The sequence below is a fragment of the Peromyscus maniculatus genome, chromosome 10 (assembly GCF_049852395.1).
Source record: "Peromyscus maniculatus bairdii isolate BWxNUB_F1_BW_parent chromosome 10, HU_Pman_BW_mat_3.1, whole genome shotgun sequence".
Taxonomy (NCBI): Eukaryota; Metazoa; Chordata; class Mammalia; order Rodentia; family Cricetidae; genus Peromyscus; species Peromyscus maniculatus.
The window spans coordinates 91,426,391-91,442,236 of NC_134861.1; the positions used below are offsets into that span (position 1 = coordinate 91,426,391).

The window sequence follows — 15,846 nt, forward strand, 5'->3', positions numbered from 1 at the left end:
AGCCTTTCAAATAGACTTTTAAAATGCCTCAAGCCTGTTCTGTTCACTCCTTCCGGATGACACCCTATGTGTAATAGATTGTCAAGACACATGGCAAATAACTGAAGAACAATTCCCATGCAGTCATATCAATGACAGGGCAGAGAATGATACCACAAGCCGAGCCCAGATTTCAGGATAACTGTATTTAGGAGTGTCCAACCTTTTGACACTGGGTGACTACACTGCCCTGCACAAATGTGTTGGGCCAGAATCACAGCTCTCCTGAGACGGATGCAGCCCACTGGCTACAGTTGGATACACCCCTTGGCATCTGCCTGTGCCTACACTGTCCCCCGTCTCCTAAAGCAATGATCTCTTGCAGTTACCCTTCGATCATTTCTCCCTTCAGTGCTGTGAGTGCCAAGAGAAGACGACTTCTTTACTTGTTCCAGAGGATTTCAGACCCGAAAGAATACACTCAAGGACTGCGCCCAGGGACCCCATCCACACCTGAGTAGGATTTCGGTCACAACATCCTAGATGCTGGGCCTGAGGCTGATGATATTTTTATAGAGGCTCCCAGGAGGGAATGAATTTGTTTTGCATATGGGTGTAATGCAATATGCAGTCAGAAAGCGGATTGTGGCGGTTTTAAGACTTGCTACCTATGTTTTGAAACTTTCCTCATTAAGAAGTTACATTTATGTACCCTGCCTTCATGTCTGGGTGGGATTACATCTCCATGAATAGAATACAGCAGAAGTGAAGTTAGATTGCTCCCAGGAGTAAGGCAGACGGAGCAGTGCTGCTTCTGCCTCGTTGGCTAGAAGCCTTTCTCTTAGATTCCAGTGCTGCTGTCAACGTATCTGGCTAGTTTGGGGATGCCGCAGTAAATATTCCGAACTGCTGAGACAACAAGCATGGGCTAACCAGCAGAGTTTCAGCCACTGAAAAGTTCCAGCTCAGGCACCACATGTGTGAGTGAAACAGGTCCCTGATCATCCTAGCTCCCAGCACTGGTGGTGTGGTGCAGACAGATCACCTTGGCCACCTGTCTAAATTCCTGGCCCTCAGGATCTGAGAGTGATAAAATGATGGTTCTTGGTGAGTGTTCTAAGTTTAGGGCTAATTTGTTAGACGTGTACAATCGTGGGCACCAGTCCAGGCAAAAACATTACAACTAAATTGGGAATGAAATATGTATTTAAGGCCAATATGGGGCTTTGGGAACAGTCAACAGTTGGTATTCCATATAATTGTAGAATCTTACTTGAATGAAACAATAGGTGTAAGTGCTCCTAGCATGATGTCTGGCAATAAAAAAGGATGTATCATTATTATTATTATTATTATTATTATTATTATTATTATTAATTATTTCAAAAGAAACACATGCACATATTTCTTTTTTTTTTTTTTTGGTTTTTTGAGACAGGGTTTCTCTGTGTAGCTTTGCGCCTTTCCTGGAGCCCACTTGGTAGCCCAGGCTGGCCTCGAACTCACAGAGATCCACCTGCCTCCGCCTCCCGAGTGCTGGGATTAAAGGCGTGCGCCACCAACTCCCGGCGCACGTATTTCTAAGTGCTTATTCTTTATGACCTGCTAGTACTAATATTTAGGTCCAATGTTTAAAAACTTTAAATGTATATTTAGAAATTATAGAGGAATGAGGATGTGATTTGTTGTAAATTCATGCAAATCTGGGCCTCATCTCTTTCTTTTCTACAAACTTCATTTTTTTTGCCTCTAAGACATTTTAATACTTAGGTAAAAATTAATAAGCTTCCATGATGAAAATTTGACCCCATATGAAAAAAATCTGATGAATGAAAAATTAATATTATATCCTAGAAAACAGAAATTAGAAATAATTAAAAATATGATGAGTTTTCACATGCAGGGATATTTCCATACTTCTGTATGTGTGTGTATGTGTATGTGTTTGTGTTTGCGTTTGTGTGTTTGCATACACACGCACGTGTGAATGCACGCACATGAACACACACGTTTATGTATCTTTTATTCATAAATTTTTAAATGTAGGTCAGTTCAGTAGAGCGCTTCATTTTGGTGATGATGAACACTTCTTATACACCGAAGTTTGATCAACCATCCTTACTGCAGAGACTTGATTTAACTCAACAATTCTGCATACAGACACCACTGACACACATGGTTCAGAACTAAATGGTTAATAAGGCCGCTTTAATTTCAATAGAGATAGTAACAGTAGCTCCCATCTATGCAGCAAGGATCATTTCACAGATACCAGGTAAGGATCTGTCTGTACCTCAGCTTTGCTCTACAAGTGAGAAGCTAGTACCCAAAGGCAAATCATTTTTTCAAGGTCACTGAGCTATAAATCAGCTGAGATTAAATGATAATTCAGTCTTACATATCTCCATCTTTATAAAGGAAACACAATAAAATCATATATGGGAATTACATATGACATGACCACTCACAGGAAAAATTAACCTCTAAGTTGGGTTTTAACTCTATACACATAGTATTATTCTTTCCAATTAAAATAATGGAACACTTTTGAGAATATCATTGTTATAACAGTACAGTCCTAAAATCCATCCAATATATCCATTTTCTACCTGTATATGTTGGTAATTATAAAATATATACATGGAAAAACATATAGTACATACAAACCAAATGCAAATAAAATATTTTTAGGCTTTAGAAATTCTTAAAGCATGTTATATTAATCCTAGTAAAAATGGCTTCTCTATATACAATACATAATCTTTAAAAATCTACCCCAAGAAACAAAACTCTTTGGTTCAGCAAAAGGACTCTATATATGTAAATATAATTTATTAAGGATGCACTTTCTTTTTCTGGGCCTCGCTTATCTGGCTTAAATCTTCAGGAAATAGATTGACTTTCTCTAAAGAATGAAAATACATGGGTGGAGTTGGTGAAGTTTGCTTTTCACATAGAATATTATCATATGAAAATACAATCAGAAGCTTGAAAGATACAGGAATTAGGAATGACAGAGGATGTTGTTTCTACCCTGCCAGGATTAAAAAGATGGAGAGAAATTTGCCATCCTTTTGAAAGGATGCATGGAAGTGATTGGGATCAACACCTATAAACACTCACTGGTAAAATTCTCAGGGTGTTCAACACTTTGAAACTCCCCTATTGATTATCTGGAAGACTGTGAAGAGGAAACAGAAAGAGACTAGGTTCTGAGTGTTCCTTTTACTTCTAAAATCCTATCACGTCCCCAATAGCTTGTGTTATAATTATATACATGATTCAAATGCCTTTAAACAAAGCCGTTAACTCTACAGTGATTACAAGTATCAACACCTGCCAATGGGCTTCTCAATAAAAATTAAAGGTGCTCATTCTGTTCTCTGTGTGCATTAAGAGCAGTGATGATAGGGTTGAGCAACAGACCTCAGAGATTGAGGGAGTCAGCACCTTTCCCTATTGGGGGTCATGGTGCTCTGTCTTTGTGGGAAGGAAATGTCCTTAGTCTTTTATTGCACTATCTTTTCTACTTTGATAGTGGAAGTATTTTTTAATAAAAGGTAGAACCTTCACAAAGGCCCAATATTTAGTCATGTTTTACTTTCTAAATGATTTTTAATGAATTTTTTGAAAAAAAAATCTCTGAGTATTACAACTGGCCAAAGGGAAAAAAGTTTCGTCTAATTTTTTCTAAGTTATTAAAAATGATGTAATTATATGATTTGATTAACTTACTTCCTTTCGTACCTGGTACCATTAACTAATATTCAAATGTTTTCTTTTCCCTAGATGGCATCAGAAAAACAATTTAGACTATTTTTAGGTTATAAGAAAAGGAAATTCATGATCTTCTATTGACTACCCAAGATGTCTGGAAACCACCATTTGGGGATGTCACAATATATCTGTGGTGTCTGTTGAGCCCTGGAGAGCTTCTTCTAAAGTGGTCCATACTCATCTTCTTCCTTCTATCTCGATGACTTTGGTGCTCAAGAAGAACATACTAATTTTTTTTCTTAGGATTCTAGGCAGGAGAGTGTGAGTTGAAGGAGCAACAGATGTAAGAGAAAACTATGTTATGCCAACAAAAATAGATCTGATCATGTAAAGGGGAGGGGACTGTCTGAGACAAGTACAGAATGAAATACATGGATAATTCACAGCATCTAAAGGAGACGTTCTCGTCCAGAACCACATCTATCCACTCTCCTGCCCCGAATAGCCAGGATTTTCTTCCCCCCGATGATCTTCCAAGAGATCTTCCAATGCTCTGAAGAGAGGATTCATCAGCACTGTGTCATTGATCCTCACAGTCCTTTTCTGTGGCACATCATCACTTTCCTTCTGTCAGAAGTCTTTGTCCCAGCCCGACATCTCATCCGGAGGCACCCCCCTTTCAGGAGGATATTTGTCAAAGTAGCTGTGATCTATGGGGCCACTGAGCTAATGGAGAAAGGATAGAGCAAAGGTCAGGACAAAGGTGACCAAGCATGCCAATCCACCCAGGTCAAGCTTGCTCTACCTGAGTGCTAACATCACACTGGAGCCTCTTTCATATTACATATGAGAAAAGATGGCCAATTATCTGTCTTATGTCACAGTCTCAGGCTCAGGAGACCATCCCATTAGAAGCAAATGATTTTGTTGTTGGTTACATTTGTTAGGAGCTACACAACGTGAGGAAGTATTTTCTAAAGAAAAGGTGAAGTAAGTACTACCTACCTTCTTTTATCAAGTTAAGAAATATTTTCAAAACAAATTATTTTTAAAAATCAATATTTATCAGAGTTCCTCTCACATTTAAGTTTCTTACCAATATTGTATTTGAACTGTTAATTCATCCTTATAAAGTATGCATAGTAAGCAAATGGACAACCCAAAATCTTAGTGACACTGAAATATCACTAAGAAAATAAAATGACTCTGGAATTAAATTATTTTGTAACCAAGTGGTTTCAAACGCTTTACTTAAACCACAAAGCACCTAATTAAACACTCAGATGAAAACCCACTAATGATTCCACTGTGATTTATTATGATGTGTTGGGAGTTTGGGGGCAGCTCCGGGGACTGTCACCACTGTGCATAGCGGTTGTCATACTGCACCAGCATAGGTTAGGAAAAAGAGGAACATCACATGACTTGAGAGAAGTGTGTCAAGAACTAAGAGGTCAACGTCCTACCAAATGTGTATGAGTGATGTCTGAAAGGATTGTGGAAGCTGTGTCTTCCATTGCACACCCATACCTCAATAGCTCAAAGTTTTCACAAAAGTTAAACGGTAGTAGAGAATGAAATTTCTAGTCTGACATAGTCACAGAAATAAAATTTTTGGAATTACACTTACTATAATTTAAATACCATAGAAGGACATGTGACGTCTGTTGGTCATTTAAAACGTACACATACCAACATTACAACACTCCTTGTTTTTCCTTTCCCATTCTGTTCTATCTATACAAATTTTCTTTTAATGGAAAAGTTTTATGTTTGACCATCATTCTTGATCACTCCCTATATGCCCCATATTTTAGTTTATTTTTTCCTATTTGTGTAATAATGTAAGCATTTCTTTTAGATACAGTTATATTTTCATTTTTAGTAGCATGGGTTGTCAGACGACAAATAGTTTACAACTCTTACTGTAACTAAGAATTTAATTATTTTATCTGTGTACCTGAGCAACTCTGATGACTTTGGGATTTAGGGGACACTGGCATATAACTAATTCCTGAGAGGTGACCTTAGTGATTATCAAATAGGCAATACTATTACTTTTACTTGTGTATATTCATGAAGCATATGTGTGCTTGTTATGTATTTGTGGGGGTGCTGCATATTGCACATGTGTGTACATGCCTGTGCGTGCCAGAGGCTGATGCCAGGTGCCATTGTTCATTTCTTTTTACCTTATATGTTGAGGCAGTGTCTCTCCCTGAACCTGGAGCTCATCAGTTTGGTAAGAATAGCTCACTGGTGAGTTCTAAGGATTCTCCTGCTTCTGTCTCCCCAGCCTTAGTATTACATGCACACACTGCAATGCACAGCTTTTAACCAGTCGTAGTGTTTTCATGCCAGGTGCTAAGCACTTGGCCAAAGGAGCCTGTTCTCCAGTCCCAGAAACACAATTTAAGTACCTACGTCATAATTACTAGGACACTCATCTAATAAGATGTATTTTATAAAAGCACCTAAAGTCTCCTGTATACATGCTATCTCTTCCCCCTCTCTCCTTCACCATCCCCTTCACCCTCTCCCTTCCCTCTCTATCTCTCTCCCTCTCTCAAATCTGTTTTTGAAAACTAGTTCCTAGAAACTAATCAAGGGAGTGCCGTAGCAAACACCATACCTCTCTTCGTAAAGGGGATGGGAGGTTCCGCGCTTTCAGGCCCTCCCAGTTGAAACCATTTAACCACCTAAAATGAGAAAAATATGAAGGATATTAGTCACATGATAAATGAACAGCATTATGTAATAAATGAATAGCATGTCAGAGTATATCTGTCAATCCATTTTGTCACTCCCTACCTCCAAAAGAGCTGCTGCAAGCAGCTGGAAGTTAATGGGGAAGGAGTTGTTTTGACCCATTTCATGTTAAATCCAACTGGGCCCTCACACAGCCCAGCAACCATTCTAGGCATTTCCCTGCCACACTTAGATTCACAATTTATAGTGCATCGCCTCTTCAGACTTTCAGAACTTTATTCCCGTCTGTATGGTACCCTCACTTCTTTTCATTATTTTTAATTTTAGGTTTATTTATTTTATGTGTATAAGTACTTTTTGCCTGCCTGCATGTATGTACATATCTAGAGATCAGAAGAGGGTGTCAAATTTCCTTGAACTGGAATTACAGATAGTTGTGAGCCACCATGTAGGTGCTGGGAACTGAACCCAGGTCCTCTGCAAGAGCAACAAAGTCCTCTTAAACCACCTAACCATTCAGTGGTTCTCAACCTTCCTAACGTTGGGACCCTGTACTACACTTCCCCATGTTGTGATGACTCCAACCATAAATTATTTCGTTGCTACTTCATAACTGTACTTTTACTACTGTTATGAATCATACTATAAATATCTGATACGCAGGATATCTGATATGCGGTCCCTGTGAAAGGATCGTTTGAAGCCAAGGGGGTCACAACCCATAGGTTGAGAACCGCTGCTTTCGACCCTACCCTTGATTCTTAATTCACTGAGAGATATGAAGTGTGTGGGGGGGACCCATAAGAAAGAAAAAGCACTCATGGTCTCTCTCCAGCCCTTCTGCCCCCCATCCCTGTATTGCCTTCTCCCCTGTACCCTGAATGAGCTTGCTACCTTCCTGCTCAGGCCAGTTTCCCTGCCACATGGCTGACCCCATCCTGTCTGTCTGGTTTATTGCTGCCGTTCCCCTGCCCCTGCACTGTCACTGTTGACCCCGCCAGGTCATTACAGAGAAACACCTTAATGCTGCAGTCAAATGCTCTGCCGCTGAGCTGTACCCCAATGACTTCCTTTAATTCCTCTCCAGTTCAGTCCACTTCTCTCCTTTGCTCTGGAGGAAAAAGTCCTTGAAAAGGGTTTTTCATCATTCCATACACCCATTTTCTCCTGTCTACACTGCAGTCTGTTTCAATTCCCTCCGCTCTGTTGAATTATTAAATGTTTCCGTTTTCATCATATTTGGTCTATTAGTGGCATCAGAGCCTCACTTCCTGTGACTCTTTATTCTCTTGGCTTCTGGTGCACACTGTTGCCTGGAGAATCTTCTGGCCCTCTGAGTGCCTTTCCTCCTCTACCACTGCCATTTTCTAAGGAGGTGCATGCCCTCCACAGACCAGTCCTTGAACCTCCTTTCTTTCCCTAGGTAATTCCATTCTGCTTCATGGATTGAAAAAGCATTTTATACCAATGAACTCCAAATTTTGACTAAAAACAAAACAAAACAAACCATCAACCACCACTGTTCACCATCTCCTTTACAAGAGTGATTATTTAAATGCACCAGACCACATCATGCCTTTGTTAAAAGTTGTTCCATACGGTCCATTCTACTTCCTAGGAGAGGCAGTCCTCACTGTATTGGTACAGAAGCTTCCCAGCCTTACAAAAGTCACTCTCCCAATACTTTCCACCACATCACACACCCCTCCTCTCCTCTTTCTCCTTCACTTCATTTCTCTCTTTGCCATGACTTCAAATGTCCAGGGATACTTCCACTTTAAGGCCTTTGCACCAAATGCTGGGTTGTTTGTCTTCTGGATTTCCACATGATTGAGTCCTGCAGCATTTTCAAATCTTTTCTCAAGGATTATCTCTGCCAGTCCTTAATTGACTAGCTCGTCTAAACCCCCTTTCACCTTCTCCCCTCCTCATTCATACTTAAGATCCTTCCTGTCTTGTGCATTTCCCGTATAAACTGACACACTTACTATTACCTAATAAACACTAGGATGCAAGGATCTTGTTTATTCTCCACTTGAGGGTGGAGAGTTTCATCGGTTTCCTCTCTTTTTATGCCTGTAGCACTTGTCATGGGGATTGACACAGAAACGGGCTTAATAAAATGTTGGATGACTGGCCGGGCGGTGGTGGCGCACGCCTTTAATCCCAGCACTCGGGAGGCAGAGGCAGGCAGATCTCTGTGAGTTCGAGGCCAGCCTGGGCTACCAAGTGAGTTTCAGGAAAGGCACAAAGCTACACAGAGAAACCCTGTCTCGAAAAGACAAAAAAAAAAAAATGTTGGATGACTGAACAACTCTGTAGGAGAACAGACTTACACAGAACTTCTCCTCTAGTGTCTAAAAAGTTCCAACAAGAAAGTGCTCTACAGTGGCCTGTGGGAATATTGAGTCCACTGGCAGTCAGAATTTCTTTCATTCTTGTGTCCATATCATTAATCTAAACAGGGGACTCTGGTCTTCTGCATATGTGTAATGCTAGACATCTGGAGGCTTCACTTCTGAAGATAGTCTGCTCCATCTCTTAGATCTTACAAAGAACATGGAACAATACCATCCTCTATCTATTGATCATTTTTAATTGGGGCATTGAGGTCAATTTATCCAGGCAACAAATACTTAGGGAAAGACAACTTGGTCCCAGGTATGGAAAAGAAATTCTTTTTATTTTTGTAATGTGAGAGGAAAAAGCAGCTGATAATATAAATGTTTAATCTAAACTTAGACACTAACAAGTGCTAGGAAGATGAAAGAGAATAGAGTGCTAGATGGTACTGAAATGGGGGAGCATTTGGAAGGGCTGCTTTGAATTGGGGTACTATTTAAAGAATGAGGAGAAAGGAGAAGCCATGGAAAATTCTGTGGCAAGAACCTCCCAGATGGAAGAGGCAGAAATCAGCTGAGATATGAAATGCAAATAAAACAGGGGGGGGAAGCTTATCCAGGGGTCAGGAAGATCGTAAGGGCCAGAGGTGGTGAATAACTTCAAGGAAACAGTGCACCAGGGCATTTGTACATATGGAACCCACAGCAACTGTGATAGCATGCAGAAGACCTGTGTGTGCTCAAATCAGACAAATTCCAGCATGGAGGACAGAGATAGGCAAGAAACCTCACCATTAGCTGGGGAGCTATTAGCAAACGATAGCTACTGGGAGACAGCCAGCTTTCCTCAATAGTGTGAACCCCTTGGGTCAGCCACACTCGGGGGCTGCTCCTACCAAGAGTAGTTTGGAAGCACAAATTGGAGTTGAGGGGAAGGAGGAGGAGGAAGAGGAGGAGGAGGAGGAGGAGGAGGAGGAGGAGGAGGAGGAGGAGAAGAAGAAGAGGAAGAAGAAGAAGAAGAAGAAGAAGAAGAAGAAGAAGAAGAAGAAGAAGAAGAAGAAGAAGAAGAAGAAGAAGAAGAAGAAGAAGAAGAAGAAGGAAGAAGAAGAAGAAAACTCAAAGCTGGATGGGTAGAGTTCAGAGTACAGAGGTGGATTTGAAAGTGGGAAGTAGTGAATAGGATCAAAATCCATTGTATGAAGTTCTCAAGGAATTTATGAAAACATGATTAAAAAATAAAAAGTAAATCTTAAAAACAAAAAGGATACAAGATGTCAAACAGTGAAATGCCCGATCCTATTCGGGTGCTTTGTTAGAGTTTAGGGCACAGTAAGTTTTGGAGCAATAGAAAGACATTACAAAATGTTGAGGAAACAACATAATCTGGTTCTCAAAAGGTAATTGTGGTCATGTAGAGAATGACCACAGGGGCAGGGCGGTGCAGTGGTGGCGGCTAAAGGCAGGGGACCTTTAGGAGTCTGTCATGGTCCTCCTGTAGCCACGCCAGAAGTTAAGTCTTCCCTCATTTTACAGCCTCACCTCACTTCAGAGTTTTCATTTAGTCATTGAGTTTAGCAATGGATTGGGAACTAGTGTGTTCCACTTTAGATGCCATTTTGGTAGAAGCTTCTACAATTCTCGTTAAAAAGCAACAATGTTAGCTGATGCCTGCCTAGCCTCTGTCCCTGCATGAAGCCATAAGGTTTTGCCCCAGGACACACCTGTCAGTCTAGGCACTGTGTGGGGCTCCCTCTTCAGACCTTTCTGGGTACACATTTCTGCAGGACCTTCTTTTGCCACCAAATACAGGAACCAACTCTTAACACATCTTACAATGCTCTTTATCCAAGGAACCCCGGAAATATTAATGCTAACCATCACTGTTGTTCTACTGAAGAAAATCGCCTGGCATTTCTTAGTGTACTTGTGGCAATTTGACTAATGATGACATTTACTTAGCAGGAGTGCCCTTTGAGATTGGCTCCATGTTATGCAAAGCAAGTGCCAGCACATGCTCATATGTGAATACCGTTCTGCAAAGAATCGCCGACATCAACAGCAGAGAAACTGCTTGTTTTCAGGAGATCTGTAGATGCTATTTTCAAAAGTAATGAATACGTAAAGCATTTGATACCTCCTCCTGTCGGAAAATGGATAATTATATGCACCGAGGTTCACTAGCCTTCCTTTCAAATAGGTATTGAGAGAGAAGAATGATGCATCATTTCTAGGCTAGCTAATAAACAAGGGGGCAAGGATGATTTAATAAAGAATGCACAAATTGGGCAAATTCAAAGAATAGCTGTTAAGCTTAGGCATACTTTTTTAAAATACAAAGCTAGGATGAAAAGTTTTCTTTTAAAAATTAATTTTGGACAGAGGAGTATGAAAGAGACATCTTGATGTTGGGGGGGGCATTTGGGGGTTAGGGAGAAACCTGGTGTCAGGAAAAAACCCAGGAATCCACAAGGATGACCCTAGCTAAGATTCCTAGCAATAGTAGAGAGGGTGCCTGAACTGGCCATCTACTGTAATCAGATTGGTGACTACCCTAATTGTCATCAGAGAGCCTTCATCCAGTAACTGATGGAAGCAGATGCAGAGATCCACAGCCAAGCACTAGGCTGAGCTCTAGGAGTCTTGCTGAAGAAACTGAGAAGGGATTGTCAGAGACAGGGGAGTCATGATGGGGGAACCCACAGAGACAGCTGACCTGAGCTCCTGGGAGCTCATGGACTCAGGACCAACAGTTAGGGAGCCTCCATGGGACCGACCTAGGCCCTCTGCATGCATGTAACAGTATTTGTAGCTTAGTCTGCTTGTAAGGCTCCTAGTAGTGAGATCAGGACCTGTCCCTGGCACTTAGTTGGCTTTTGGGAACCTGGTCCCCATGCTGGATTACCCTGCGAGCCTTGACACAAGGGGAGGAGCTCAGTCCTGCCTCAACTTGATGTGCCATGCTTTGTTCAAGCCCATGGAAGGCCTGCCCCTTTCTGAATGAAGATGGAGGAGTGGATGGGGAAGAGGGTAGATGGAATTGGGTGGGCCAGGAAGTGGGAAGAGGGGGGGGGGACTATGGTCAGTATGTAAAATAAATGAAGAAAATGTTATTTAAATGAAATTTAAAAAGATTTACTTTATTATTTTTAATAATAAAATTGTGTCTGTGTGCTACCCCTCAGCATGTGTGTACACACACTTCAATGCAGATGCCCAGTGAGGAGGCAAGGAAAAGATGTCAGATCCCCTGGGGCAGGACTTGGAGGATGTTCTGGGCTGCTGACATAGATGCTGGGAACTGAACTCACATCCTCTGCAAGAACAGTATTCATTCTTAACCACTGAGCCATCTCACTCCAGGCCCTAAAAGAATGTTGCTGTTGTTGAATTTTAAGAATGCACAGGGTAGGAAGGAAAGTGTAGACTTGGGAGATTTGCATGAAGTTTAAAGACCCCTTTATCTAGAGAGACACACAGAGACTTCCCCACCGACACCCTACAGTTATCCCCTAGCTTGATAGCTTAGGAAGAGAGCCAGGAGAAAAGAAGAGAAGGAAATTCTGTTTTTTAGTTCAGAGAGCACCATGCAATCTGTTGTCTCTTGTCAGGGGTCCCCCTGCATTCTGACTCTGAAGCTGTGCATGGCAGCAATTCTGCCTGTTACAGAGGAGGGACGAGTCAGCCCTCCTGGGGAAGAAAAGTCAAGTAGCAGCATCCATTTGCATGCACACCCTGCCACAATCTGACTGCTGCACTTGAAGGAGCCTCAGGTAAATAAGAAGAAAAATCTAAAGCCAGAGCTTCTCAGCAATTAGATCGTTTCCGTTTTCCAACCACCCCAAAAGAAAGCATGGCAACTCCTTAATGAGGAAGAGGAGGACAATACAGCAACAATCACTTTAATTAGTGGGACGCTTGTCACTATGAATGGTGTGTTTATATGTCATTTTATAATGAGAGAAGAAACTGTGGTAACAGTATGAGGTGCAAGGGAGAAGGTAAATTGGATTTTAAGACCAAGAGTGAGCTTTGCAGTTGAAGGCAATCCAGAGGATGACAAAGAATAAAGGATTACAAGCACTTTAGTGTCTGTAAAGTTCCAGATGAGCCTGTCTTCTGTGCCCCCCCCTCCCTCCTGTTCCTCTCCCTCCCTCCTTTTCTCTCTAATTCACCCTATGGGGGAGCTTGGCTTCACAATGGTGAACACATGGCTTGATTGCCAGGGGGATCACGAATTCATACAGCAGGGCTGGCAGTTGAGGATTTATTTATGTATTCGCTCATTTTGCAGCAGCTGCTGTTAGGGAGAAGAGAGAGTCTCCACATGCCGCCTCCTGGGTTCATACTGCGAATGTTCCCACCACTGGAGGGCGGGGTGTGTGTGGCTGGGTCATGCATGTGTTTAGCATGCATAAAACTCGAGATTTTATCCCGATTTCAGCACACACACACACACACACACACACACACACAGAGAGAGAGAGAGAGAGAGAGAGAGAGAGAGAGAGAGAGAGAGAGAGAGAGAGAGAGAGAGAGAGAAATACCACCCCTCCATCTGAGAGGAATAAAACATTAGAGGTGTTTTTATTTTTGAAAGTGAACACACCAGCCTATTCAAAGGCTTGCAATCATGGAATTTTCACACTTATATGTGGGGCCATGAAAGTACAGCTACAGGTGATATTTTCTGCCTACAAATTGTAAGCAAAAATGAAAACATCCTGAAAATTCTAGGACTTGCCAAGTCTCTGTAAAAAGCATAGAACTTAAAGGTTCAACGTGCCACATTTGAATATTTAATCAAGTTAGAGGGGATGTCAAGGAAGTCATCAGGGGTCTAAGAGCCATTAAAGGGGAATGACAGATCGCCCCGCCCCTGAGAATGACTCATTATTGCAATTCTGTGCAAATCAATGTACTTCAAAGGAAAAGTAAATTGAGGTTTCAGAGCTTAGAGAAACATTCCAAGGACATTGTATTCTAAATGAATATGTAATGTTATTTAAAACTGAAATGGAATACAGGTGACTTATGATAAGTCACATGCTGACAAAAACTAATGTAATTTTAAAATCATATTAAATAAAAAAGAATTAACAACTTAAATAAAGAACACCATAAGGAACACAGTCAACTATAAAAATAAAAACACCTCTAATATTTTATTCCTCTCAGATGGAGAGGTGGTGCTCGTGTGTGTGTGTGTGTGTGTGTGTGTGTGTGTGTGTGTGTGTGTGCTGGAAATCGGGATAAAATCTAGAGTTCTATGCATGCTAAACACATGCATGACCAAGCATGACCAACTCTCCCTGTCTTGGGCACTGTGGGTCACAGCTGCAGGCTGACATCTTAACCGAGTACTTTACTCCTCACTCTCTGAAGAAAAGATTTTACAAAGTCAGGACATGGTTTCTGTGGTGAGCTACTTAGACATTAGCAGGCTTTAAAGACACTGGCCCTGAGCCCCTCCCTCACAGAGCACAGCATGGAACACCAAGGATTGGAGCTGCAGGACTAAAATTAGTTTTAGATGACCTGGGTTATTTCTCTGGCCCTGGAGATGTGACCTCCTGAACCGCCCAGAAAGCCATCAATACTATCTACAACAGGACCCACAAGCCCCAAGTCTTATAAGACTGCAGTCTAGGAAGAGCCTTGACAAACCATTGCCCCACCTGTAAGAGTGAATCCAAGTATGCTTGTCAGTCTGGACAGGAACATGCCCCTCAGGAAAGCTGTCTGTTCACGGGCTTTGGGAATAATTATAAAACCTAACTAAATATAAAGGCCTAGGCAATGGTCCTGGTCACCTTGTCTGCTCTCACCATGACACAAGCAAGAGTGCTCTGCTCTGCCATGGTCCCTTTGGCCACTGCACACTCTTATCCCTTGGAGCCCCACTTTATTCTGTAATAAAATCCCCCCCTATCTTTTATATTACACATGTCTCTTGTGAATTCTTTTTAAGGGAGTTGTAAGGATTGAAGACAGGTGAGGCCAGAGCAAGATCCTGATCGTTCCTACTAAATACATTGCTTTCACAGCACCATAAAGTAAAAAACTCATTAGTCAGTGTTGTTTAACAGTGGGTTAAGCTGTATTATTCTCTTCTGCATTTTATTTACAAATTCAATGCCAAAAATATTATTTAATCCCTTTACAGAAGCTAGGTTAATATTAATAAAAATAACATTGGATATATACTGTTTCTGTGACTGAAAGATGTGATTTTATAGCTTTCTAAAATAACTTTGCTCATTCTTGACATAAATTTCTATCATTAAAGAAATCATATTGAGACTGATTTGGGCAACTACTACTAGCAAACTACAAAGAAAAACTGAAAACCGAAATACCCGAAAGTTGAAAGCCTGTAACGTGAGCATGGGGGTCTCCTGAGAGAACCTGCTGTGGGGTGTCTTTCTGTAGGCTGTGAATATGTGTTGCTCTGACTGGTTGATAGATAAAGCTGCATTGGCCTTTGACAAGGCAGCTTAGAGGCAGGCAGGAAATCCAAGCAGACATACAAAGAAAGGAGAAGTGGGGAGACGCCAGCCGCAGCTGAAGGAGAGGCAAGATGCCAGCAGACCAGTAACGCCACCGCCATGTGGCAAAACACAGATTAATAGAAATGGGTTAACTTAAGATGAAAGAGCTAGCTAGCAAGAAGCTGGCCATAGGCCATGCAGTTTGTAAGTAATATTAAGCCTCTGAGTGACTATTTTATAAGTGGCTGCAGGACTGCAGGGCTAGGTGGGCCCTGAAAAAACTTAGGGCTACAAGAACCTGTCATGATCACCTCATGTGACTTATATGTCAGTTTGATATCAGATAGGGTCATTTGGGAAGAGGGAACCTCAACTGAGAAAATGTTTCCCCCAGACTGGCCTGTGGGCAAGCCAGAAAGCAGCACTCCTCTACGGCCTCTGCATCAGTTCTTGCTTTGACTTCCCTGGATGGTGGTCTACAAGCTGTCAGATGAAATAAACCCTCACATCCCCAAGTTGCTTTGGGCCATGGTATTTATCATAGCAATAGAAACCCTAACTAAGACACCTGGTTATTCTGTATATTTCTATGTTTATCTTGGCAACAAAGA

General features: G+C 41.5%; 1 protein-coding gene across 2 annotated transcripts in view; it reads right to left on the reverse strand.

Annotated features, from left to right (window-relative positions):
• Positions 1-1,985: 1,985 nt before the first annotated feature.
• Positions 1,986-15,846, reverse strand: part of Prkg2 (protein kinase cGMP-dependent 2) — a 103,768-nt gene continuing 89,907 nt past the window's right edge. Inside the window, exons 18-19 of one of the 2 annotated variants that reach the window (XM_006975369.4) lie at positions 6,329-6,395; positions 1,986-4,422 (exon numbers count right to left, since the gene is read on the reverse strand). In XM_006975369.4, the coding sequence (XP_006975431.1) occupies positions 4,327-4,422; positions 6,329-6,395 (163 nt within the window). In that variant the 3' untranslated portion in view covers positions 1,986-4,326. The remainder of the gene's footprint in view (positions 4,423-6,328; positions 6,396-15,846) is intronic. The other variant, XM_006975370.4, reaches the window with a different exon arrangement.